We start from the raw sequence: 27,648 nt of genomic DNA on the forward strand, positions 1-27,648 counted from the left end.
ACTAACGTCATTTCCGGCGCGCCGGTCACGACGCATCCGGGTTCTGGCGTAGGAGCGGCGGTCTTCTCGCGCGGATTGTGAAGCTGAGTTTTGGTACGCTGGACCCTCGGAGAGGTGAGCAAAGCTGGCTACGAGGGGACTCAGCGCCAGTGGGAGTAGGGGCGAAGACTCAGGGAAGGCGAGCTTCGGTCCAAGCCGTTGCGGTGTGGGGAGGGGAATCCATTTCGTAGACAGCTCTGCCGAGGCACGGAGAGGGGCGGTGCTGCTTGGGGTCTACTGGGATTTAGGGCTTGGGTTCAGTTAAGAACCTGAGCCTCCTTTGCCAAACCTAGACAGCAAGAGAGAGACAAGCCCGAGGCCTGACTTCTAGCTCTCCTGAGTTTAAGCCCTATGAGCAGTGGAACCTAGGGTAAGTTACTAACTTCTCTGAACCTCCTTTTTCTTATCTGAAGCATGAAAACTAATGGTACCTACTTTGCAGAAGTGTCTTGATGCAGACAGTTGACAGTCGTTCTCAAACGACCAGTTACCTAGCATCTACTGATGAGGGCTTCATAACTTGTGACTACTCACTCAGGGCTTATTACCACCTACTATGCCCACGGAGGCAGTGGTATTATTTAAGCTTATGTATTTGAGAGTTCTCACCTTTTCTGAAAACCCTTCTGTCCTAAACACTCCTGGAAGAGGTTGGGACCAGCTACATCCAACCAGTGCACCAGTGAATAGAAGAGGGCAGAGTTAACGTTTTGCCAGAGGTGACCAGAGTTGGACACTGCCTGTGGAAGTAGTGAACTCCGTGTGCCCTAAGGCCGCTTTCAGCAAGACAAGAATCACAATTGCTCTCACCTGTTGAATGTATTATTGTGTAGTGCACCATGCTTGGCGCTTCGCGTGCATTTAATTCTCATACACTGAGTGTCTGATAGAGTAGAATTGGAACTCAGGCCTTGATTTTAGCGTGCCTGATTTTACAATCACTTTGCTAAGTTTACTCCCTGTTGCCATAATAGTAATGATGATTGTGATGGTTAATACTGAGTGTCAACTTGATTGGATTAAAGGATAGGAAGTACTGATCCTGGGTGTGACTATGTGAATGTTGCCAAAGGAGATTAACATTTGAGTCCATGGGTAGGGAAAGGCAGACCCACCCTCAATCTGTGTGGGCATAATCTAATCAGCTGCCAGCACGGCAAGAATATAAGCAGGCAGAAAAATGTGAAAAGAGAGACTGGCCTAGCCTCCCAGCCTACATCTTTCTCCGTGCTGGATGCTTCCTGCCTTCCAACATTGAACTCCAAGTTCTTCAGCTTTGGAACTTGACTGGCTCTCCTTGCTGCTCAGCCTGCAGACAGCCTGTTGTGGCACCTTGTAATAGTGTGAGTTAATACTTAATAAGCTCCCCTTTATATATATATATGTCTATTCCATTAGTTCTGTCCCTCTAGAAATCTCTAATACAATGATTAACCTAATCATGGGACTAAAGTAGAAGCTATCGTTTCTTGAGCACTTATTTTGAACTCATTGAATTTGCCTTATAAGCATTCTCTAAGGTTGGTATAGTAGTTTATCCCAATTTAAGAAATACAACTGAATCTGGTCACTCAGCTACCATGAGGTAGATTCTCTATATCAATCCCTGGCCATCTAACTGTTAAAATAGTGTTCATAATTACTACAATCTTTCAGCTCATCAGAAGAAATTCATTTTTTGCGAGGAAAACTGAAAATTTTGTTTCATCAAGTGATGTATTTCAAAAAGCATATTCTAAAAAAAATCACTCCTAGGACCACCAAGGATCCAGATATAATTCTTTCCTCAGTAATAGAAAGAAGAATCTGGGATCTAAGAAGATATCCGCTCATTTTCTAAGGCAATAGTGTACAAAATAATCTACTTAGTTATTTTTGTGTGGTTTGTGTATGTGTGAATATGTGTGATATTTATGATATTGGCTAGGACAAAGAAATATATACTTTTAAAGAATCATAGACGGTTGGGACTAGTATTTTGTTCACCTGTTTTAGTACTGATTGTTTTCTAAAAGTAGGTTTTTAATATTTTTTTTATTGAATAGTAATGCCGATTTTAATGGACTTTGAATTCAGAGAAAGTTCTGAAGGCAGCAAGGAATAGAGACTCACAAGGAATCCTCCTACTGCTGCCCCCAGGACTTTTGACCTGTGCCCTTTTTGTCTCTTCCTTTAGTGACTGGCCATGTCATTGTCCCACTTGTACCGGGATGGGGAAGGCCGCATTGATGATGATGATGATGAGCGGGAGAACTTTGAGATCACTGACTGGGATCTCCAGAATGAGTTCAACCCCAACCGACAGCGCCACTGGCAGACCAAGGAAGAAGCCACCTACGGGGTGTGGGCAGAGCGAGACTCGGATGATGAGAGGCCCAGCTTTGGAGGCAAACGGTACTGCCTGGCATGGGGGCTGCTTCACCTTGCTTTAGGGAAGAGGGGGAAGGTGGGCAGGGAGTGGAGGAGATGCCCTGATAAGTATACTTCTCTCCTGGCCTTGCTGAGACTGTTAGCTGTGACATCATCTCGAGAGGTCTGGTTTCCTCTTTAGGCTAGAGTGCTGCTCTTTCACTTTTTTATTCTATTCTATTCTATTCTATTTATTTATGAATGAATGAATGACACTGTTTCACTCTGTTGCCCAGGCTGGAGTACAGTGACATAATCTTGGCTCGCTGCAACCTCCACCTTCCGGATTCAAGTCATTCTCATGCCTCAGCCTCCCAAGTAGCTGGAATTATCGGCACATGCAACCACCTCCAGCTAATTTTTGTATTATTAGTAGAGACGGAGTTTTGCCATGTTGGCCAGGCTGGTCTTGAACTCCTGACCTCAAGTGACCTACCTGCCTCAGCCTCCCAAAGTGATGGGATTACAGGCCTGAGCCACCATGCCTGGCCTCACTGATTTAATTATCAGTGTTTATTGAGCAATTACTATGTATTAGGCCTGTGCTGTAGACCCATTCTTGCCTTCCTGGAGCCCAGACTCTAGAAGATGTAAATAGGCATTTGAAACTTGTAACTGTGATATAGGACACGAGGGACATGAGGACATGAGGGAGAACACATTTTAGGGCATTTCACCTATTCTGAGAGGTCAAGGAAGATTTCTGTGGAGAAAATTGACGCTTAAGCAAGCTGATATGACTGACAGTAGAAGGTAACTAGGGTGGTAGAAGAGGTCTTAATATGCAGAGGCCTTTGATGGGAAGCATCACAGTATCCACAAGGATATGAAAGGCTTGGGGGCTGGAGCAGAGAGGGGGAAGGGTAGCATAGTGTGTGTGATAGAGAGGGTGTGATGTGGGGCTGGGTTATGTTTTGAGAAGACCCTTTTGCTGGTGTGCTCAATAGGCATGGAGCCACAGTGGAAGACTGTGAGGAGGCCAAGCCAGTGGTCCCTGCACAGGTAGTGGAGGCCTGGTCTAGGATAGTGGTGGGCGATGAGGATTCAGGCTGCATGTCTTCTCCCCAGCGCAAGGTTATATGTGCCCTGGCTGAACCTCACTCGACCAGGGTGTGCCAGGTTGGGGGTTTTTCCTCCGATGAATGGCCCCACCTGTGGCCTCTAGGCTCCATCCTATTGAGAGTGTGCCTTTTCTTTTCTTTTCTTCTTTTTTTTTTTTTTGAGATGAAGTCTTGCTCTTTCGCCAGGCTGGTATACAGTGGTGCAATCTTGGCTCACTGCAACCTCTGCCTCCTGGGTTCAAGCGATTCTCCTGCCTCAGCCTCCTGAGGCACTACATGCGCACGCCATCACGCCCAGCTAATTTTTGTATTTTTAGTAGAGACGGGGTTTCACCATGTTGGCCAGGATGGTCTTGATCTCTTGACTTCGTGATCCACCTGCCTTGGCCTCTGAAAGTGCTGGGATTACAGGCATGAGCCACTACACCCAGCTGAGAATGTGCCTTTTTCAAAGGAGGCTGGGGGAGAAAGAGTACAGAGATTAGTTGAAACTTCTCATCCACAATGATGTCTGCAAGTGGATGACAAATAGATCAGGGATCAAAAATTGCATAATCATAATAATAATAGCTAACATCTCTTGGCTGCTTACTTGTTCTGGCTATTTCACAAGCCTAGATTAATTTTCCTTATGAGAAAGGTACCATTATTATTCCCATTTTACAGATTAAGAGACTGAGGCTAATGGTCATACAGCTAGGCAGAGGCTAACCTAGAATTGGAACCTGGACCTATCTGACTCTAGAGTTTGGGATCTGAATCACTAAGTTATGTTACATTTTTAGGAATAAAGTCTCTAAATTCTGTTGTTGCCATGAGGATGTTGAATTACTAGGTTGGTCATTTTACAAGGCATCACTTTATTTGCTGTATTCCCAGGGTTTTTTTTGTTTCTTCAAAACACAGTCTCTGTCACCCAAGCTGGAGTGTACAATGGCATGACCTCAGCTCACTGCAACCTCTGTGTCCTGGGTTCAAGTGTTTCTCATGTCTCAGCCTCCCAAGTAGCTTGGGATTACAGGCGTGTGCCACCACACCCAGCTAATTTTTTGTATTTTTATTAGAGATGGGATTTTGCCATGTTGGCCAGGCCGGTCTCAAACTCCTGGCCTCAAGCCTCCCGAAGTGCTGAGATTACAGGCATGAGCCACTGTACCCAGCTCCAGGGTTTTTTATTGTAATTTTTTCTTTTTTAAACCACACAGTACAAATATATCAATTTTATTTTATACGAAAAGGACCTGAGGTTAATGGCTTAATGTAAATGCTTGAAGCAGTCAGAGTTTAAATCAATATATTTCATTTTACAGAGTTAATTTCTTATTTCTTAGGGGACTTTAGTGTAATTTTCTTTTTTTCTTTTCTCTTTTCTTTTTTTTGGGGGGGGGGGACATGGTCTCACTCTTTCGCCCCGGCTGGGGCACAGTGACATGATTATAGCTCACTGCAGCTTCAACTTCCTGGGCTCAAGCAATCCTCCCATCTCAGCTTCCCATGTAGTTGGGACCAGAGGCTTGCACAACCATGCCTGGCTAATTTTTATTTATTTTTTTATAGAGACAAAGTCTCAGTATGTTGCCCTGGCTGGAAATTTTCACATTCAATAAATTTAATGGATAGGAGCTTTTTCTGAGTTTGATTAATATAATTGTTATATGCTTTACATTCATATAATCTTTCAGTGGGTTTTATTTATTTATGATTATCCATCAAAATTTCTCTCTGCTTCTGTTGGATTTTTGTACTTGCAATAGTTTTCAAAACAAATGCTTTTTATGATAAATTAATTTTTTAAAATGTAGGAAAACTGTATTATCACATCATATTTTGAATTTATTATCAACCCTACATTGATGTGATAACTCTTCAGCCGTAGAGGAATATGTCAGATAAAATGTTAAATGTGACTACAGGAAGCCAAATCTGGGGTCCTTTAGATATTTTGACACATTAAAAAATGTGTTACTTTTTTTAAAAACCTTCCTTCATGAAGTTCATTCTAAGGAGTTTTCAAGCATGTAGTTTCTGCAAAGGGATTGCTGCAGAGAAAAGAGTTATTTACCAACCCCGTGGGGCTTTGTTTCTGTGCCTGCAGGGCCCGTGACTACTCTGCACCAGTCAACTTCATCAGTGCGGGACTCAAAAAAGGGGCAGCGGAGGAGGCAGAGTTGGAAGATTCTGATGATGAAGAGAGACCTGTTAAGCAGGACGACTTTCCTAAGGATTTTGGACCAAGGAAGTTAAAAACGGTAGAGTCTTTATTGCAGGATTGTGACTCCAGTAATATCCTTCAAATGTCATTGTGGCCCAAGCATTTTCTAGCCAGGGAGAAACTTATCTGGAATGCATTTTGTGACTATCTCCTTTTGGTGGCAGGCTTCTGTGAGTTGTGAAGTGTGTAGTGTAGTCTCTTCCTTCCTGACACGTATCACACACATTTTTGGTTCTTGTGACACTTTTCATAGAGCTGTGTAACTTAGACCATTTTCCTGTTGGCCAAGCTTTCTTAGATTTTTCTTCTTTTGTTTTCCATTAACTAAGCTTTGATTTATCTTCTTTGCAGGGTGGCAATTTTAAGCCCAGCCAGAAAGGTTTTGCAGGAGGAACCAAATCTTTCATGGACTTCGGCAGCTGGGAAAGACACACAAAAGGAATTGGACAGAAGCTTCTTCAGAAGATGGGCTACGTCCCTGGACGGGGCCTTGGGAAGAATGCACAAGGTATTACACTTTTGTCCTCTTGCGTGATGGAGGGCAGGCAGAGGGAAGGAGAGGGACATTGGGAGAGGAGGTTTGCTTTTCCCTTTTAAAAGCACTTTCTCTCTCTAGCCTGGTTTGCCAACACAAGACATTTGCACTCCTAAGCTACCTTGCTTTATCAAAGCTCAAGTTAAATAAGTAATTGTTTCAAGAGGAAGAAAAGGGTTAGGGTGTAAAATAGGCTGCAAACAGGTTGGAGACAGGCTTTTTTTCTGGTCCTGACCAGCTACTCAGGAGGCTGAGGCAGGAGAATCGCTTGAACCCAGGAGGTGGGGGTTGTGGTGAGCCGAGATCACACCACTGCACTCCAGCCTGGGCAATAGAGTGAGACTCAGTCTCTAAATAAATAAATAAATAAATAAATAGAATAAATAAAAACAAAAATGAATTAGTTGCTAATATTTAAAAAACAATTTCACCTAAAATTCTAGATTTTGCCTGGCAGTACTTAGTTGAGGCAAGTGAGAGCTGCTCCTGGGACAGTGGACATGGTCTTCTCTTGAAGGCAGTCTCCACGGCCCCCTGTTGTCTTCCACCCCAACCCACAGGAACTTTTCTTGGTCCCGAAGTCATTTGAGTTTGCCATCCCTACTCACAAGGGTTTTAGTTTTGCAGAAACAGTTATTTGTCCTTCAGGAATATCAGTAAAACATTGTGTGTAGCTTTTTTAATAACTAGAGCCATATGGCTGTAAAATTGGCTGAGCAAATCCTGCATTGGTTACTTCCATCTTCGTGTAGTAGCCCAGTCTCCTCCTGTTTTCTCATGGCCAGCCTCACTGAGACACAGCTCCTGTCACCCTCTTAACTCTTGAGACCAAAGCCTCTCAAACCAAACAGTTGGATTCTTCCTACAGGAACATTTCCCCTTCTTCTTGAGCTATTTCCTATGCATGATTGCCAAGTAGATATAATCAAATGTATCCTCCATATTCAAATTCGAGTCTCTAAGTAATACTAATAACATTATTTTTTGAGATAGAATTTCACTCGTTGCTCAGACTGGAGTGCAATGGCATGATCTTGACTCACCTGCAACCACCGCCTCCCGGGTTCAAGTGATTTTCCTGCCTCAGCCTCCCTAGTAGCAGGGATTACAGGCAGCCGCCACTACACCCAGCTAATTTTTGTATTTTTGGTAGAGGCGGGGTTTTACCATGTTGGCCAGGCTGGTCTCGAACTCCTGACCTCAAGTGATCCACCCTCCTCGGCCTCCCAAAGTGCTGGGATTGTAGGTGTGAGCCACTGCACCCAGCCTCTAAATAATTATTAAAGTGAAATCCAGGTTATGTGTTGAAAACATTAGGTACATGAAAAATACATGAACTTAAGCAAAGATACGCTGAATGAGAATGAGGGGACAGCTTTTTTCCTTTTTTTGATACAAGGTCTCACTCTGTTACCTAGGGTGGAGTGCAGTGGCATGGCATGATCATAGCCTACTGCAGTCTCAACCTCCTGGGCTCAAGCCTGCCGAGTAGCTGGGATCACAGGCACACTCTGCCATGCCTGGCTAATTTTTTCTTTTTTTTTCTTTTTTTTTTTTTTTTTTTTTTTGAGGCGGAGTCTCGCTCTGTCGCCCGGGCTGGAGTACTGTGGCCGGATCTCAGCTCACTGCAAGCTCCGCCTCCCGGGTTCCCGCCATTCTCCTGCCTCAGCCTCCCGAGTAGCTGGGACTACAGGCGCCCGCCACGTCGCCTGGCTAGTTTTTTGTATCTTTTAGTAGAGACGGGGTTTCACCGTGTTAGCCAGGATGGTCTCGATCTCCTGACCTCGTGATCCGCCCGTCTCGGCCTCCCAAAGTGCTGGGATTACAGGCTTGAGCCACCGCGCCCGGCAATTTTTTCTTTTTTTGTAGATGGGGTCTTACTATGTTGCCCAGGCTGGTTCAAGACCTTGGCCTCCCAAAGTGCTAGGATTACAAGCAAGAGCCACCATGCCTGGCCCAGGGATAGCTCTTATTTGAGACTTCAACTGTACTAAATGGAAGGGAGGCAGGGATGGAAAATTTGGAGGCGGGGCAACATCTTCATTGAAATGTTGTGGTCCTATTCGTAAACCCTTTTATGAGAAAAGCAACATTTATTTCTAGGGCTTAAACTTGTTATAAAAAAGTTAAACATAGGAGATAGGAACTCCTAAGTAAAATACATGAGGAGTCTTATATTAAATTGCAGCTTCACTTCAGTCAGAATCAATATAGTATCTTAATTATTGCATTTTCCCTAATAGAGGCTTCCAAAGAAGTGAAGTATAGAATTTAGTATGCTGGAGTTCTCAGTTATAAATGTAGTGTTCTGTTTTCTTCTTGTCCACTGAAACAATCCAAGTAGAAATGGAAATCTATTTGGGATATAAATAAACCAGTCAGCAGACTGTTCTGTGGTAGCATAAATGCTCATACGTTTCAAATCACAAGGGACAAGAGTAGTGTTCTGCGGGCAGAGAATAACTCTCCTTGAGTAGCGTGTTATTTTGTGGAAGGAGCAAGAAACTGTCATTTCACTGAGTGGCTGATTCACATACATGAATTGCTGTGATCATAAGACTCTCTTTTTATCTTTTGCTGAAATTCCTCAGGTATCATTAACCCAATCGAAGCCAAGCAGAGAAAGGGAAAAGGTGCTGTGGGGGCTTATGGATCCGAGCGCACCACGCAGTCAATGCAAGACTTCCCTGTGGTTGACTCAGAGGAAGAAGCCGAAGAGGTAACTGGAAGTCAGGAGACATGGGTGGGTGGTGTCCTGTCCATTTCTAATGGCTGTTCATTTATCCCTTCATTCTATTAGTCCTCAGATGTTTATTGTACACGTACCATATGCCAGGTACTGGGCTGAAGGCTAGGTGCACCATGATGAGGGGGCGCAGAGTTGACAGAGAGTAAACAAGCAGCTGTGGTGTGGAAGTGGCAGTTGAAATGGCAGAAGGTGCTAGGACCTGCCTAGACAGAAAATAAGGTTGGGGGTTGGGAGGTGGTGTTGACCTACTTTTATAAATAGGCTGGTCAGGGAAACCTTTGAGGAAAGGAAACATTTCAGTTGAGACATGGCAGAAGGGTGAGCTGAGAAGCCTGAGGACACTGAGAGGCTCTGAGCTTGCTAGTTAAGAAACCATAAAGGAAGCCGTTGTGGTGGGAGGGTGGTACACAAAGCAGAGGGGAAGGAAGTGCATTCAGAGGGGTGGGCGGGCCACAAGATGGGCCTTGACAGCCATTTTTAGGTGCTTGGGTTTCATCCCAAGTGCAGCAGGGAGCCATCTGCTGGCAGCTGTGTGTCCCTTTTCCCCAGTGATAGAAGGGGCCAGCTCTGTTGATTGAAGTATTACTCTTTTCCCATTTGAATTTATGGGGGAAAGCAGGATATGGCAAAGAAACACGTTACTCTTCTTGTCACTGACCTTTTGATGACACAGTCATCTGATAATGTGGGATTGACCACTCTGAGTCAGGGGTTCTCAGACTTAGAAGCCTACAGGTGCCAGGCACACCACAGAAGCAAGTAAGATGAGCCAGGTGCTAGACAATAAAGAGTGGTGGGGACTGCGGCACAGAGGTGAGGCCTTAGCCTGTCTAGAAGGTAAATCTTTATTCAGCTCTAGGTGATTGTTGCTTATGAGGATGTGGGCTTAGTATTGCCTGATCCTCCGATTTTCCCAAAGTAGCCAGATGTGTAGATACTTTTAGAGAAAAAAATGACAAGTCTTAACCAGTATGAGAAAAACATAATGACAACTCCAAAACCAACTTCTGTGGGCTGGATTCTACTACCGTCACGCTAAGAAAGTTTACAAATTTGCATTGGGCCACATTCAAAGCTGTCCTGGGCTGCGGGTTGGACAAGCTTGCCGTAGCTCCTCCTGTAGAAAGGTTTTGCAGACCCTCATTATAAGAGATACCTTTGCTTTGAGAGTCAGGGCCTGCTTATTTATCTTCATTTTAAAGTGAGAAACAAGATTTTGTGTACTTAAAAAATCCTTTACATTGCATTTCTAAGTTTTACATGAGGTACATTTAAACTAGTATAGTGCCTGCCCGTAGTAGATGCTCAATGCATGTTGTTTCCTTTATCTTTATTTTTGTTTCTCCCTCCCATCTGGTGTACCTGCCTTCTGAACCTCATTATTTGTAAGAGGGTAAATGGGGTCAAGGAGTTATCATTAGATAGTTTTGGTGTCACGCAGGTGCATCCTTTCCTTCCTTCATATAGAACCTGGAAATAAATCTAAGACAGTGAATGGTGACATCTGTTAATGGTCTCAGCTGTCTCACCTGTTGTAAAAAGTGGTTTGCTGCATCTGACTGTATCCTTCTGGTTCAGGAGTTTCAGAAGGAGCTGAGCCAGTGGAGGAAAGACCCAAGTGGAAGCAAGAAGAAGCCCAAATACTCTTACAAGACCGTGGAAGAGTTGAAGGCCAAGGGCAGGATTAGCAAGAAGCTCACTGCTCCCCAGAAGGAGCTTTCTCAAGTCAAGGTATGGGGGCCTTTGGACACCTGGTACAGGAGCCACACCCCAGAATTAATCACTGAACATGTTCTAGGGTTTTTTGGCTCTTCTGGCTAGGCTTTTTTTTTTTTTTTTTTTTTTTTGCTTTTCTCACTTATTTTATGGGAGTGTAATGAATACTATTAATATCATGTTCCTATTCATTACACTCCCATATTTAGTAATAGTTACCAAGTTCCTTCTCTGCCAGGCACTCTTCATGGCACTACACTGGTGAACCAAATGATGTTCCTGTGTTTCTGGAGCTTACATCAGTGAATTCAGTAACATTCTTATTATTAAAAACTCACTGTGAAGATTTATAATGAGTGCATAATTCCAGAGAGTGGCTGTACTGTATTACTTGATCCTACCTCTGTTGTTAGGCGTTGAGCTTTTATCGGGTTTAGTTTGGATTTTTGACTGGTTAGTTTGTATATAAAACTTTGTCTTTGAGACATTTTTTAAGGATAGACATACATGTGCAATCACCATGTTAAATACAAAAGTACTTAAGGCATTCAAATAGAAGGTTGTATTAACTCTGTCTGACCAGGAGGGCAGGAGAGAGTTCCCAGGGCTCCTTAGCCAGCATTGAGTATTTTCTTTTTTTAAGATAGATTAAATTTTCACTCACTGTTACATGCATATAGTGTATTATGTTTTCCATTACTTTTTCCAAGTAGTCAAAGAACAGTGGTGACAGTTGCCTGTTGTCATTTGCTGTAGGATATATAGTGTGTCATAGACCTCAAAGCCTTTAGTGGGGTTCTCAAACGTGTGCTGTTATATTATCTGGACGACCTGATAAGAAATACGGGCGTCTAGGTGCCTCCCAGGAATTTTGAGTTTAAACTGAACCTCAAGACTCTTTTTTTTTTCGATTCTAATGCTGGTGGTTCATGGATCACACACTTACTTAAAAAGTGGTGATGAATCATTCTGCTTCAGAAGTGCAGTCCATATTCACATTTCCTGTTTTCCTAAAATACTGGAATTAGCTCATTGCCTAGGTTGCCTTTGTTCAATTAGCCTTTTGTATGTTTTATTTTAAAATTAAAAGGCTGGGCGCGGTGGCTCACGCCTGTAATCCCAGCACTTTGGGAGGCCGAGGCGGGTGGATCAGGAGGTCAGGAGATCGAGACCTTCCTGGCTAACATGGTGAAACCCCGTCTGTACTAAAAATACAAAAAATTAGCCAGGCATGGTGGCGGGCGCCTGTAGTCCCAGCTATTCGAGAGGCTGAGGCAGGAGAATGGCGTGAACCTGGGAGGCGGAGCTTGCAGTGAGCTGAGATCGTGCCACTGTACTCCAGCCTGAGCACCAGAGCAAGACTCCGTCTCAAAAAATAAAAAAGTTTAAAAAATTAAATTAAAAAAGCAACTTCGTTATTATAATAGTGTGTAGTACATTTTAGAAAGTTAGGAAATAGGCAGAAATATAGGAAATATTTTCCATCCTTCCAAGATTACCAAATGTTAACATCTTGTTATACATCCTAGATCTTTTTCTATGCTTATGTGCATTTTTTTAATCAAAATGTGAGATTCTGATTGTGTTACCTTCTTTGATCAGTACAGCTTCTACCTTTCCATTAAAATAAATTTTCACATCTACTAATACTCAGTCCCTATTTAAATTTCATGTTTCACTAAAAAGTCTTCTCCATCTGGCTTGCTCAAAGTGATCCAACCTAGAACTGCTTGCTGCATCTGATTTTGTCCCTGGAGTCTCCTTTAGGCTAGGACAGTGTGGATCCCACTTTACAACACTGCCCTTCTCCAGCTCTGTTGAATAATGTGGTTTCTACACACTTCCCTGTCATGGGGCCTTCCCCTGAGCTTAGCTGTGTGTTTAACGGGGCCATGGTGGTGTTAACCTTCGTCCCTCTACGTTTTCCAAGGTCATAGACATGACAGGCCGGGAGCAAAAGGTCTACTACAGCTACAGTCAGATCAGCCACAAGCACAATGTTCCCGATGATGGGCTGCTGCTGCAGTCCCAACAGCTGCCACAGTCTGGCAAAGAGGCCAAGGCTCCGGGCTTTGCGCTGCCCGAGCTGGAGCACAACCTGCAGCTGCTCATTGACCTCACGGAGCAGGAGATCATCCAGAATGACCGGCAGCTACAGTATGAGCGGGACATGGTGGTCAACCTCTTCCACGAGCTGGAGAAGATGACCGAGGTCCTGGACCATGAGGAGCGGGTCATCTCGAACCTCAGCAAGGTCCTGGAGATGGTGGAGGAGTGCGAGCGGCGGATGCAGCCCGACTGCAGCAACCCCCTCACCCTGGACGAGTGTGCCCGCATCTTCGAAACCCTGCAGGACAAGTACTATGAGGAGTACAGGATGTCCGACCGTGTGGACCTCGCCGTGGCCATCGTCTATCCACTCATGAAGGAGTACTTCAAGGAGTGGGATCCCCTCAAAGTGAGTTGTTGGGAAAATCAACCTATCCCTGCCTCTTGGTTGGGCTTACCCTTGCTTGATGAGTTGGTCCAGTGGGCAGGGAGGGCTGGAGAGCCTGCTGCCCCTTAGCTGCTCTGCCTTTCTCCTCAGGACTGCACTTACGGCACCGAGATAATCTCCAAGTGGAAAAGCCTCCTGGAGAATGACCAGCTCTTGTCTCATGGTGGACAGGACCTCTCGGCAGATGCCTTTCACAGGTACCACGGGGCAGGGCTTTGCACTCCAGCTCCTTTCTCCTGGGGGGTTGGGAAGGACTGCTGAAGGTGGGGGAAGGCAGCAGTGCTGGCCTTGATTAATTCTCTGTTCATGCTGATACCGCTTTAGGAATTTAAATTCATTTGGCCATGAATTTATTTTTTATTTTATTTTTTTGAAATGTTTTATTTCCACAGGGTTTTGGGGAACAGGTAGTATTTGGTTATATGAGTAAGTTCTTTGGTGGTGATTCGTGAGATTTTGGTGTACCCATCTCCTGAGCAGTATACATTGAACCCAATTTGTAGTCTTTTTTTTTTTAAACGGAGTTTTACTCTGTCGCCATGCTAGAGTGCAGTGGCGTGATCTCAGCTCACTGCAACCTCCAGCTGCCTGGTTCAAGCAATTCTGCCTCAGCCTCCCGAGTAGCTGGGATCACAGGCATGCGCCACCACACCCAGCTAATGTTTGTATTTTTAGTAGAGACAGGGTTTCACCATGTTGGCCAGAATGATCTCCATCTCCTGATCTTGTGATCCACCCGCCTTGGCCTCCCAAAGTGCTGGGATTACAGGCGTGAGCCACCGTGCCCGGCTCAATTTGTAGTCTTTTATCCCTCACCCCATTCACTCTTTCCCCAAGTCCCCAAAGTCCATTGTGTCATTTTTATGCCTTTGCATCCTCATAGCTTAGCTTCCACTTATGAGTGAAAACATGTTTGGTTTTCCATTCTTGAGTTACTTCACTTAGACTAGTAGTCTCCAATTCCAACCAGGTTGCTGCAAATGCCATTAATTCATTCCCTTTTATGGCTGAGTCATATTCCATTATATATATACATACACACCCCAGTTTCTTTATCCACTTGTTGATTGGTGGGCATTTGGGTTGGTTCCACATTTTTGCAATTGTGAATTGTGGTGCTGTAAACTTGTGTGAGCAAGTATCTTTTTCATACAATGACTTCTTTTGTTTTTTTTTTTTTTTGAGATGAAGTCTCGCTTTGTCACCAGGCTGGAGTACAGTGGCGTGATCTTGGCTCACTGCAACCTCTGCCTCCCGGGTTCAAGCGATTCTCCTGCCTTAGCCTCCTGAGTAGCTGGGACTACGGGTGTGCACCACCATGCCCACCTAACTTTTGTATTTTTAGTAGAGATGGGGTTTCACCGTGATGGCCAGGATAGTCTCAATCTCTTGACCTCATGATCCGCCTGCCTTGGCCTCCCAAAGTGCTGGGTTTACAGGCGTGAGCCACCACGCCCAGCCATGACGTCCTTTCTTCTGGGTAGATACCCAGTAGTGGGATTGCTGGATCAAATGGTGGTTGTACTTTTAGTTCTCTAAGGAATCTCCACAGTTTTCCATAGTGGTTCCATTTGGCCATGAATTCAGCTGACACTTGTCAAATGTCTGTTGAGTATCATGCTTGTGCTAGGTGCTGGGCTTACCCTAGGAGTACAGCAGACAGCCTCTGTCTATAGTACAGCAGAAAAGGCAGATGGGAAATAGGGTAGTGAACAAATAAAGGCAGGATGCACACCAGGTACAGCGATAGAGAACTGGAGGAGCGACCTTGGAATGGGGGTTAGGACAGAGGTCTTAGAGGAGGTGACATTGAAACTGTGATCAGAGGGTGAGAGATGTCAGCTCATGAATAGAAGCCTATAGGTGGGAAAGCACTTGATACCTAGGAAGAGACTTTTGTGACCCTAAAGCAGCTCTGCCAGGTGGGCAGGCACTGCCTACGAGACCAAGGCCTCAGTTCGAGAGGAGAGTCACGAGAACAAGGAAGAGGCAGGCTCAGGTCTGGCCGGCATGGTGACTGGCCTGATGGTTTCCTCTGATCGGATTTCTATGCTGTTGCATTTTTATTTCTGATTCTAGAGAGGTGGGCGGTGGTGGTGGTCTTTGAAACCAATCAGTGTAATTAACCAGCCTGTCCTCTGCCTTTCTCCCATAGGTTGATATGGGAAGTCTGGATGCCTTTTGTTCGAAATATTGTCACTCAGTGGCAGCCAAGGAACTGTGACCCGATGGTGGACTTTTTGGATAGTTGGGTGCACATCATTCCTGTGTGGATCTTAGATAATATACTGGACCAACTCATCTTCCCCAAGCTGCAAAAGGAGGTGGGATGAGAGTCACAGGAACAGCTGTCATCACTAACCACAGGGACTTGTTCAGTCTATGTCTTCGTTATCTCAGTGCTGTTAAAACGCCTGGAATTAACAGAATTTGTCAACACAACTATTGACCTAGAGTGTTAATTCCAGCCTTTTTCTCAGCACTTTTCCCCCCAAGCCACCCTCAGGAAGGAATTCATTTTCTTGATTTCTTCACTAAAATTAGAATTATGCTATTTCTGATATGTAATCAAATGAATGGGCATATTTGTTTGGCGATGTACAAAGGACCGTGGGCCTTGGAGAGCATGGGGCCTCCTCCAGGGGCAGCTCTTGCCTTTAACCACACGGGTGTTATGTGACTGCCCCACAGGCGACATGAACTGTTTCTTCTGTTTCTTCTCCCCACTGTGCAGGTGGAAAACTGGAACCCGCTCACAGACACTGTTCCCATCCACTCTTGGATCCACCCATGGTTGCCCCTTATGCAGGCACGGCTGGAGCCGCTCTATTCCCCCATCCGTAGCAAGCTGTCCAGTGCCCTGCAGAAGTGGCACCCCAGCGACTCCTCTGCCAAGCTCATCCTCCAGCCCTGGAAGGATGTCTTCACTCCTGGCTCCTGGGAAGCATTCATGGTCAAAAACATAGTGCCCAAGCTGGGTAAGGATATGGGGAAAATGCAGTCCAAGCCCAGCAGCTTTGGTGCCCTGGTTTCTGTGGTCAGTGGTGATTTAAAGCATAGCCTTTGTATTCATGAAAGTGCTTAGTACACAATATTCCTTGCTGTTCAGAGGCTGAACATAAATGTAACTTGGGTCCTTTCTGCTGTTTATTTACAACAGCGACTAATAGTTGACAGTAACAACATCAGACTCTGTGCCTTGTGGTTTTCCCGATTGGCTTTGGCTTCTGGTAACAGGACAGCCCTTGGAGTTCTGAAATTTTTGTAGTATTTTATTCTAAATTATTAGGGAGTTATTTCTGGGTTAGCAAAAAATATATATATATACTTTTTTAAGAACTGCTATGTCAGGAGCTTAAATTTGACCTTTAAAAGCAGATTAAAGCCTGAGCAACATGGTGAAACCCCATCTCTACCAAAAATACAAAAACTAAACAGGTGTGGTGGCATGTGCCTGTGGTCTCAGCTACTAGGGAGGCTGAGGCAGGAGGATGGCTTGAACCTGGGAGGCAGAGGTTGCAATGAGCTGAGATCTGCCATTGCACTCCAGCCTGGGCAACGGTGAGACCCTGTCTCAAAAAAAAAAAAAACCGCCAGGAGCTGTGACTCATGCCTGTAATCCCAGCACTTTACGGGGCTGAGGTGGCAGATCACCTGAGATCAGGAGTTTGAGACCAGCCTGGGCAACATGGCAAAACCCCGTCTCTAATAAAAACACAAAAATTAGCCGGCCGCGGTGGTGCACACCTGTACTCCCAGCTACTTAGGAGGCTGAGGCACAAGAGTCACTTGAACCCAGGAGGCGGAGGTTGTTGTGAGCTGAGATGAAAACGGACATTGTCTTTGCTCTTTGTGCTTCTGTGGCTTTGCCGGTACTAAAGCTGTGCCTTACAGACCGCGTTTCTCTTCCAGGGATGTGTCTTGGTGAGCTGGTCATTAACCCCCACCAGCAGCACATGGATGCGTTCTATTGGGTGATCGACTGGGAAGGGATGATCTCTGTCTCTAGTCTGGTGGGACTTCTTGAAAAACACTTCTTCCCCAAGTGGCTTCAGGTACACTTTGTTTTGCTTGGCTTTCTGGGGGAAGGAACTGGCTGAGGATTAAGTTAATTTTCTGCCGAGGCCTGACTGTAGGTACAATTCCATAATAAAAATAAATTACATGGTAGGGTAGGAATGAGTTAGGTCATCTTAATAGTGGGCAGCATTTATTGGACATTTGCCATGTATCAGAAGCTGTTCCAAGCACTTCAGTTGCTTTATCTCACCTCCTGTCAGCAACCCTATGGGGTAGGGTCTATGGTATCCCTGTTGTGTAGACATGGAAACAGAGGCTCAGAGAGTTTACACGCAAGGGCACTGTAGCTACCAGGCTGACTCCAAAATCAATATTCCTGAGTCCTAGACTGTTTAGCTACTATAAATCCCTGTAAAGTGGTGTCACTAGCCTGCAGGACCAGGATCAAAACAAAACAAATGGCCCCTTCGGAAATCTTGCCTTCATTTGTTGCCACCATGGATGCAAGTAATTTTTCTTTTTGGTAGGTGCTGTGCTCTTGGCTCAGTAACAGCCCAAATTATGAGGAGATCACCAAGTGGTACCTGGGTTGGAAGTCTATGTTCTCAGACCAAGTGCTGGCGCATCCATCTGTCAAGGACAAATTTAACGAGGCACTTGATATCATGAACCGGGCGGTGTCCTCCAACGTTGGTAAGTGAGGATTCCCATTTTGGATGTCCTGGCCCTGAGTTTCAGATTTTACACATGTAAATGACACAGAATCAGAGTTTTCTGGTTCCTGTAGGCAGCCTAAACCTTAGGTCACACTTTTGCCCATAGCAACAGACTCTCACCCTGCTGATTGGGGTACATGGTCAGCTGGCACCCACTGCCCAGGTCTACCATGACTGAGAGGGGCGTCTTCCCTGAGTGGAGACTGACTTAAGCTGGATTCAGATGTCAGTCTAACCCCAGGCCCCGCCCTCTTAACCACTGTGCTGTGTGGCCTTTTAAGGCTCATTCAGCCCTGAACCTGCTGCTCAGGTGACACATCTTACAGTGTGGGGATGGGCACACGCTCTGACACTTGGTGATTGCTCAGCCTTCATCAGCCCCATTTGACCTGTTAAACAGTAAGGTCTACTTCGTAGGCTAAAAGGGGGACTGAGTTCATGCTTGTGTGTAGCCTTCAATAGGTGGTGTCTGTGTTGTCAAAAACAGGCAGTTCACTGTTCATGTACTATATCTATTCCCAAGTTCTAGGCAAGTCATTCTGCCTAGATCATAAGTAAATGAAAGTATGTTTATGTTTCTACATTTGGGAGCCTATTTCAACCAGTCCTGTGCTCCAGTGTTGCTCATTAGCCGGTTCACAGCATTGAAATGGGATCATCTAGTCTGTGTTTCACAGATAAGCCCAGTGAGGCTAAGAGCCTGTTCAAGGTCACATAGTTAAAGGGTGGCAGTTAGAACTAGAATTTCTATTTCCTGAGTCTTTAATTCTTGTTATTTAATAGTTAGCCTAGGCCAGGCGCCGTGGCTCACGCCTGTAATCCCAACACTTTGGGAGGCCGAGGCGGGTCAATCACAAGGTCAGGAGTTCGAGACCAGCCTGAACAACATGGTGAAACCCCATCTGTACTAAAAATGCAGAAATTAGCTGGGCGTGGTGGCACATGCCTGTAACACCAGCTACTCAGGAGGCTGAGGCAGAAGAATCACTTAAACCTGGGAGGCGGAGGTTGTAGTGAGTGGAGATCGCAAGCACTGCACTCCAGCCTAGGCAACAAGAGAGAGACTCAGTCTCAAAAAAAGAAAAAAAGAAAAGAAAGAAAAGAAGAAAAAATAGCCTATTCTGTGAAAACAGAGATTAAGTAATAAGGCAAATATACTTCTCTGCTTCCGTAATGATCAAGTTCTTTCTAAAAACTCTTCTTTAGCTACCCCTGGCCTCATGTTTCCAAAACTGTTCCCTGTATATACCCCTCAGTGAGCACTTAGCATTTATAGTCTTGTATTATCCTTCAACACCAATTTCAGCTCCCCAAATATATGTGAACTCCTTTCAGGATGTGGGGCCTTTGTGGGTAGGTTAAAAATAAAGCCAGCGTGGGCCTGTTTTCAAGGTACTAAAAGCTGCCTCTTTGGTGGTGTGAAGTGGAAACTCTATAGAGCAAGGTGGAAACAGGAGAGTGGCTGAGGACTCTCTGCTAATGTTTCCAGCTCTGAAAGAAGAAATCCCTTGCAGATACTTCATTTTAAAATGCTGAATATTTAATAATCTCTTTGGTTACTAGATACTAGCCAGAAACCTTCTGAACAGTTTTTATGTGATACTGGCCAGTTGTCTAAACTTCCTCCAAAGCTGTATCTTTGAGGCAGAACTGCCCTTCCGTGAGTCACAAGCACTCTGGCACACCCAGACCTGGGCCAAGTCAGCGTCAACTTCCATACACCTGGAAATACCTCTCCTCACTGCCCTGTCCTCCTGTATCTCTCAGGTGCCTACATGCAGCCAGGAGCACGGGAGAACATTGCCTATCTCACCCACACGGAGCGAAGGAAGGACTTCCAGTACGAGGCCATGCAGGAGAGGCGGGAGGCTGAGAACATGGCCCAGAGGGGCATTGGCGTGGCCGCCAGCTCTGTGCCCATGAACTTTAAGGACCTCATTGAGACCAAGGCTGAGGAGCACAACATTGTCTTCATGCCCGTCATTGGGAAGCGACACGAAGGGAAGCAGCTCTACACCTTTGGCCGCATTGTGATCTACATCGACCGGGGAGTGGTCTTTGTCCAGGGCGAGAAGACATGGGTGCCCACCTCACTGCAGAGCCTGATCGACATGGCCAAGTGAACTGTGGCAGGTCCAGAGCCAGCCAGAGACTTGCCCCTGAGAGGGATGTGTTGTGAATAAACAGTATTTTAGTTCACCTTCAAAAGCGTAACTTCTTTACTCAGGAGCTACTCCACATTGGGCCAGGTCACGAGGGAAGGATGTAAAGCGGGACAATGCCACTTAGCAGTGCAGGAATCTATACCAAGTCCTTGTGGGGTATCGTCCTCAAAACAAGACAGCCAAGTTGATGTTCTTTCCTGGCAAAGGAGTTCTCTGTAGTTCCTCCATGGCAGCCTTCCCTTTAGTCTCCGGTGGCAGCTTCTACCTCAGCCAACCTCACAGTGAGTTCAGTCAGTAGCAAAAGGATCTTCTGTCTTGTTCCTGATGATTTCAAGGTCCTCACAGTCCTGATAATCTGGTTCTTCCTGAAACTCCCAAATATCTGTGGAGAGCTGTTCTAGCTTTTGCACGGGGAACCAGTGGACAGAGGTATCATTAAATATGTCCATGTATTGTGAAGTCTGAGGAAACTCAAGCTCCTCCAGTCCTTTTAAAATCTGAGCAGAAAAATGCAAGTGTGAAAACTTTAGCTAGTCACAGTAATCCCCACCCTTCTGGGAGAAATTGCCATTTTACTTGTCATCCCATTTTCCTTTTTAAAAAAATAACAAATAGGATATTTCAATTTAAATGCTTTTGCACAATGAATTGGGCGCCCCAAGGACAGTGGATATCATGGACTGTGATACTGGGAATAAAGGAAATAAGGAAAAAACTAAGAGATGCATTAAAGAGTCATAGCTTTCTGGAACACAGACCCATGGAGAGAGCTGACAGTACACTAGCGCCACTTAGCCCCTGAGTTTCCTCCTACACCTGTAAAGATAGAATTCTTCACAGTTTCACACCCTTTTCCATCCCAGCCCCTTTATTCAGATAGATACCTTTGCAATGTAGGGATAATTTTTATGCAGAATCCTTGCCAACAACCTAGAAATTAAAAAAAAAAAAACAAAAAAAAAACCATGATTAGGAGGTATGAGGATAGTTTCATTCAACTTAAGACACAGAAGGGCAAGATGATTGAAGTATAGGAAGAATTCAGGAAAAAACTCGAGATGTGGAGTAAACCAGTTAAATAGTTGAAAATGCGGGCCAAGCGTGGGTAATCCCAGCACTTTGGGAGACTGAGGCGGGGTGGATCATTTGGGGTCAGGAGTTCAAGACCAGCCTGGTCAACATGGTAAAACCCCATCTCTACTAAAGCCGGGTGTCCTGGTGCATATCTGTAATCCCAGCTACTCCTTAGGCTGAAGCAGGAGAATCGCTTGAACCCAGGAGACTGAGGTTGCAGTGAGCTGAGATCACACCACTGTACTCCAGCCTGGGGGACAGAGTAAGACTCCATCTCAAAAGAAAAAAAAAAAAGAAAGAACATACTCCAGTAATTGTGCCCATTTCATCAAGACAAATGACTGAGCAGACTCCTAAGCACTGTGAAACAGAATGAGGATGTGGAGCTGTAGGCAGAGGAATCAAATAGCTTTTCCCTGTTTTCAAAACCATTTCTGTGTATCACAATGGAAGGGAGGAATTCGTGGCAAAAAGACTCCTTCACTTGCTTCACAGCTTGAGTCAGGGTTTGACACCTCCTGTATTTAAGCCTTCATCCCGTTCCCTATGGAAAAGCATTTCCCCAGTACGGAATTATCAAGGAAACGTTTTCTGTGTGTAGGTCAATCTGAGGTATGGGCTTCACCTCAGGGCCTGAATCTCAGCATTCTCAGACTTACCTCTCCTCAAGTCCTTTGAAACTGTTCCCAATGATGACCATCTTAGAAAGGGCATCTACTGACCAGTTACTCCACAAAAGATTGTTGTACAAGGCCGTCCCACAATGGAGCATGTAAAAGATGGTAGGCTCCCCGCGAATACTCCGTTTCCCTTCCTGGGGATACGATATTCATAGGTGTAAACATGCTCACAACCTATTATTTACAGTAAGGTGAGGGAGAGGTAAGGATGGGGTTAATCATGAGACAAACTAAAGGATCAAATGGAAAAAAGCTCATTTTGTGGAACAGTTACACTCGTATATGAAATCTATACAGTTAACAGAACTAGAGTCAGGAAATCATGATGTCCCGAAAGAACTCATGTTTACTTAACAAATGTGTGTCTCATGAACACAAAGTCTCATGAACACTAATGGAGGGGCTTCCTGGATCTATGATAGCAAGGACAGGAGGGATAGTGATGTTACTTACCCCATGTATTTCCCCCATGTTCGGTAATCCACACTTCCCATGTCACTTCCTGCAGATCTGTATAACTAAGTCCTCTTCCGATGTCCCTGAGGCACAATCACCCCTCCTGAGAACCACTGCTCTATGGCCAAATTCTAGCAGGGAACATAAGGCCCTTTGACCCTTGCCCACCTCTGGCCTGCCTCTCCTCTTCTTGCAGCTTCCCTTGTGTTAATAACAAACTGGCAGTGGTTTCCTGAACAGCCAGCACTGCACAGCTACCTGCAATCCTGGTTCTGTCCCACTAGCAAACTGCTGGTAGACCTTCAAAGCCCAGCTCAGACCCAGGAATCCTTCCTCCATCCCTCCAAACACCTCTCTTGTCTCAGCTCCTAGTACAAGGTTCTGCCTCACTATTTCACTCCTCATTCACTTGTTTACAGGTCACATGCCCTGATGTGACCACGGGCTCCCTGAACACTGGGACTGGGTCCCATTTTTTTTGGTCTCCCCAAAGCTCCCTGCCTAGCACACAGCAGGCACCCAGAAAGATGATCTGAACTGAGTGACAGTGTTTTAGGACCTTGCCAATATCAGGGAATGACTCTTCTCTCAACTTGAGCCATATTTTCATACATAAGCAGTAAGATGGCAGTTTCAGGACACACACAGGAATCAAATGATTCTAATCCCCAAGACAATGTAAAATCGAAATCGGAGGGATTTGCTCATACTGGTTTTGGCCCTGTGCTTGAGAGATGCATTTCTTTATTCCACAGGTCTCAGAAATGTCAAATCCCAGCTATTTTGGGGCGTGCAAATGTGAGCAGAGAATTAATCCACAACTCACAGCCAGGTGCTATGGGTTTGCCTGGGTTATAGCATCAAAGAGGAATGCTGCAACCCCTTTTATTACCTCCCTGGGACAGGGTAAAATCCAACTAGAAAGACCTCGCTTGAGGCACCTAGATTTTTATTTTTCAATAGCAACAGCAAATACCAAGTTAGCATAATTTCCGGACAAATAATTCTCACAAAAGTGGTTCAGACCTAACGTGTTCTGGTTCATGCCATCTGTGTAATTTCTTTCTGATGGGCACAACACAAGCCAAAATGTAGGTAACTGATTGGCTGGTTACATCGTTCAGGTACTACAAAAGTGAGCAGGCAGTAAGAGAGGAATGGCTGCCACTGCAAAGAATGCTGGTGTTAACAGGCAGAGCCTGGAGTGAGTCTGGTCAGGATTTTTATACTCCTGTCTGCTCCCCTTTAAACCACTTACCTCGTTCTCACTGAGAACAGTCACGCCAAGGGTGTTTAGTACTTCAATTTCAAGTTGGCTAGACAGAGGGTCATACACCCAACAGTGACTTCTGGGAATCTAGAAGGGAAGAATGAGTTGTTTACTTCAACCCAAACATCTGTGTGCACCCATATATAAGACCAGAGGAGGAGGAGATGAAAATGAATCCAAAAATGTACCTGGCACTTTTCCAACAAAAGCAGCAAAAACGTTAGCTGGTTTCTAGCTATGATGCAGGTGGCAAAGTTCCCAATGCCGTAACACACACACTTCAAATGGCACGTTCCTGTGACCAGGGTCTCTCTTGGGATAGAATCAGGGGCCACATCTGACTCATCTGGCAATGAGTCAAGATGCAGGTTTCCAAAGATGTCCGAAAGAGACCCCACAGGGGCCTTCAGCTGTTCCAGATGTTTTGTGAGACATCTATTGATGGTTTCTGAAAGACCAGGCCCCCAAATGCAGTTAGAGGGCATATGCTCTGACCCTGTGAACCAAATCATCCGCAAAAGAAGTTCACAGATTTGGGGAGAAAGAGATCAGGGCAGTAAAAGGTTTCAATCCTTCAGAGAGAGAAGCTGCCGGCCTCATTCCCAAACATGCCTGGACATACAGTCACATTCACCACCAACTGACAGGCTGTCCCGGCCCCTGGACTCCCATGGTCCAAAACCCAAGAGCATGTTGCAAGCAGAAATTGGGTTTCACTCAAGGGCAGTTTCCATCTAAAACTATAATGTGAACTCATTCTAATTTAACAAGAGGCTCCTAGTAAATGTAGACTATGCTCTGAAATGCGTACTTTTAAGGTTGTAACAGACCAGGTGTGATGGCTCATGCCTGTAATCCTATCACTTTGGGAGGCCGAGGTGGGTGGATCGCCTGAGGTCAGGAACTGAAAGACCAGCCCGGCCAACATGGTAAAACCCCGTCTCTACTAAAAATACAAAAAATTAGTCAGGCGTACTGGCGCACGCCTGTAGTCCCAGCTACTTGGGAGGCTGAGGCAGAAGAATCGCTTGAACCAGGGAGGTGGAGATTGCAGTGAGCCAAGATCACACGGCCGCATTCCAGCCTGGGCAACAGAGGAAGACTCCATCTCAAAAAAATAAAATAAAGTTATACTCTGTTTAAGTCTTTTCATGTAGAGGCAGATTCTCTTATCTCTCCTTTTATTGTACTGGTACTGAATTTAGCAAAACAAAAAAAAGCCATGCATTCCAACAATAAGATACCAATTTTTCACTTAAACCAGCAAAGGGCCGGGCATAGTGGCTCACACCTATAATCCCAGCACCTTGGGAGGCTGAGGTGGGCAGATCACTTGAGATCAGGAGTTCAAGACCAGTCTGGCCAATATGGTGAAACCCCATCTCTACAAAAATACAAAAATTAGCCAGGGGTAGTGGCGCACACCTGGAGTCCCAGTTACTCAGGAGGCTGAGGCAGGAGGATTGTCTGAACCCAGGAGGTGGAGATTGCAGTGAGCTGAGATCACACTCCTGCTCTCCAGCCTGAGTGACACAGTGAGACTCCGTCTCAAAAGAAAAAAAAAAAAGAAAGCAAGCAGCAAAGATATCTTTAAATAAGACCCCAGGCCAGGAAAAACTGGCTCTTCAGGTCAGTTTTGATAAAATAATTGGTGAAAACTTTTTGGATAACCTGACAATAGATATCAAGTTGGTCACCACCTTTTATTTAATTCCACTTCTGGGAATATATCCTAAGAAGATCACCCTAAGTTTGGTAAAAGCTGTATGCATAAAATTGCCCATTGCAAAATTATGTATAATAACTTCAAAAGGCTGGTTGTGGTGGCTCAGGCCTATAATCCCAGTGCTTTGGGAAGCTATAGGTGGGAGGATCACTTGAGCTCAGGAGGTAGAGGCTGCAGTGAATTATGATTGCACCATTGTACTCCAGCCTGGGTGAAGAGTAAGACCCTGTCCTAAAATAATAACCGAAAACCAAAGGAAGAAAACTCAATGTCCCACAATAAAAATGTTACCTATGGTATGTCCACTCCATGCATAAATATTATGTTTCCACCCACACACTATGTTTAGGAAGAGATTATCACTGCATGAGAAAAAGGCTACATTGTAATATCACGGAAAAGGAACAGGATAAATATAAATTTCAGCAATAATAATGACAACATTTATTGCCTTGTATGCAGCAGGCAGGCGTTTAACTAAACAGCTTCAATTCCCAAAACTACAGGATATACACATTATCCCCATTTCACAGATAAAGAAACTGAGGGTCAGAATTAAGTGCCAAAAGACACACAGATATAAGTGGCGGGGTGGGGGGAGTTAGAACCCAGCAAGTTATCCCTCTGTGAAGCAAAATGTCCTCAAATGAGGACAGATTCTCTTTTCAGCCCCATAATCCCTACCCTTGGCCACGTCATACCCACCTAGTGCTGAACTCCAGAAATCAGAGATAAACAGGTCCTTCCTGTTGAGAAAAAAAAATGGCACAGTCATGTCCCATCCATTTCAGGGCTGCCCCAACAGTAACTTTCCTGATCATGACCTGAATGCATACAGAATGAGGTGCCCTGCAATGCAGGGCCCACACTTACCAAGTGATAAGAGGGGGATGTATGTTGAATATGTCCAGAGCCAGAGCACATACTGCTGGGGCTCAGAGACTGCAGGAGAGAGGATGCTGGAGGAGGTCCTTGATTCCCAGAGAGAGGTCTGGGTTTATTCTCGCTCTACAACAGAGCCTAGTATAGAATTGCAGCTCCATAAATGGTTGTTAAATGCTCAGAATTAGCCTTTCTGAGCTTTAGTTTCCTCATCTCTAAAATGGGGATAAAAATCATTCCCAACACAGAGGAGTTTAGAGGCATAAAATGGGTTAACATTCTTAGCACAGTGTCTGACATAGCAGGTGCTCAACAAATGTTATTTGTTATTATAAATAGTTCTAAGGGGAAAGTAAAGAGACAAAACCAACTGTCTGGGCTTTCTTTATTCAAGTCAACTGGTTTGACCCAGAGCAAAACAAAGTCAACAGTGAATTAAAATGAACTGGATTTGAACTGACAAGCCACGGCCAGAGACAGTGATTATGGGTTCAGAAAGGGGTACAGAGAATTGAAAGTCGGCCCTGAGGCTGCTGCACATTTCTCACAGAGGGTAAAGGAGAGAGTTCTGATGTACGCAGGAATGTTTTATGAACTGGTAAATGCGTGCATAGATAAGTGCGTAAAATGCTGGCCCAATCTCAGAGCGATGGGATTGCACCACACCTAGGTGTTGGGAGAAGCAGGGAGCTCCTGGGGAATACTGAAGCAGTTGAGGAAATCGTGACAATGTCAAGGGATATGAAAAATGTCTTGAGTTCTCCAAGCACCAGCCACATTTACTCTTACTGGCACCCTCTGAGAGCTTAAAAAGAATCACAGGTACTTTTTATTCAGGCTGAGCCAAATGGTCAACAACTTTCTCTTCGGACGTAAACTCTGGGACATTGCTGCCTCTTGACCCTAATTCTAGTGGAGAGGAGCCCACAAAATTAATCCAATATCTGCCCTTGTGATGGTCCTTCAGATGCTGATCTTCAGTGCTAACTAAAGCTGTTATGTATCGAGCCTAAAAAGAACTGCAAATAAAGGTAATAATACTAAATAACATTAATAGGTAACATTTGTGGAGTGCTTCCTCTGCATTAGGCACTCTTTATGTACTTTCTAAGGTATGGAGCAAGGTATGTGAGAATCTGAGCTGGGATAAGCAACCAGCATAATGGAGAGCTGGAAGCACTGGTTTTTGTCACAAAGACCTGGGTGTGAAATCTGGTTCCACACATTTTCTTTGTCTCTCTGAGAATCACTGAGCTACCAGGGTCCTAGCGTGCCTGCAATGTTTAACATAAAGTGTGCAGAATGATTAAGCTAGTGTCCGACACATAGCAGTTGCCTGATGATAGCAATCCCGTGTTCGTGTTGCTTCCCTTGTGTTGCCGCCACCAATAATACCAACATCGGCATAATATTAATAGCAAACATTGGTACAGTGCTTATC

At 45.0% G+C, this 27,648-nt stretch overlaps 2 protein-coding genes across 3 annotated transcripts in view; one reads left to right on the forward strand and one right to left on the reverse strand.

Annotated features, from left to right (window-relative positions):
* TFIP11 (tuftelin interacting protein 11) lies at positions 1-20,162 on the forward strand. Of its 2 annotated transcripts, XM_017853053.1 has the most exons (14): positions 1-114; positions 333-409; positions 2,216-2,433; positions 5,605-5,758; positions 6,073-6,229; positions 8,848-8,975; positions 10,584-10,736; positions 12,652-13,179; positions 13,309-13,415; positions 15,374-15,542; positions 15,953-16,196; positions 17,131-17,273; positions 17,766-17,931; positions 19,722-20,162. In XM_017853053.1, the coding sequence occupies exons 3-14, from the start codon at positions 2,225-2,227 to the stop codon at positions 20,075-20,077; spliced, it is 2,514 nt and encodes an 837-aa protein (XP_017708542.1). In that variant the 5' UTR covers positions 1-114; positions 333-409; positions 2,216-2,224; the 3' UTR covers positions 20,078-20,162. The 2 variants fall into 2 exon arrangements, with proteins under 2 accessions (XP_017708542.1, XP_017708535.1); XM_017853046.1 differs by lacking the exon at positions 333-409 and having other exon boundaries at positions 24-114.
* SRRD (SRR1 domain containing) overlaps positions 20,150-27,648 on the reverse strand; it is an 8,025-nt gene continuing 526 nt past the window's right edge. The window contains exons 2-7 of the mRNA XM_017853063.1: positions 26,031-26,071; positions 23,788-24,047; positions 23,588-23,686; positions 21,853-22,007; positions 21,004-21,049; positions 20,150-20,616 (exon numbers count right to left, since the gene is read on the reverse strand). Coding sequence (XP_017708552.1) covers positions 20,407-20,616; positions 21,004-21,049; positions 21,853-22,007; positions 23,588-23,686; positions 23,788-24,047; positions 26,031-26,071 — 811 coding nt within the window. The 3' untranslated portion in view covers positions 20,150-20,406. The remainder of the gene's footprint in view (positions 20,617-21,003; positions 21,050-21,852; positions 22,008-23,587; positions 23,687-23,787; positions 24,048-26,030; positions 26,072-27,648) is intronic.

The sequence above is a fragment of the Rhinopithecus bieti genome, unplaced genomic scaffold (genome assembly GCF_001698545.2).
Source record: "Rhinopithecus bieti isolate Rb0 unplaced genomic scaffold, ASM169854v2 scaffold_2314, whole genome shotgun sequence".
Taxonomy (NCBI): Eukaryota; Metazoa; Chordata; class Mammalia; order Primates; family Cercopithecidae; genus Rhinopithecus; species Rhinopithecus bieti.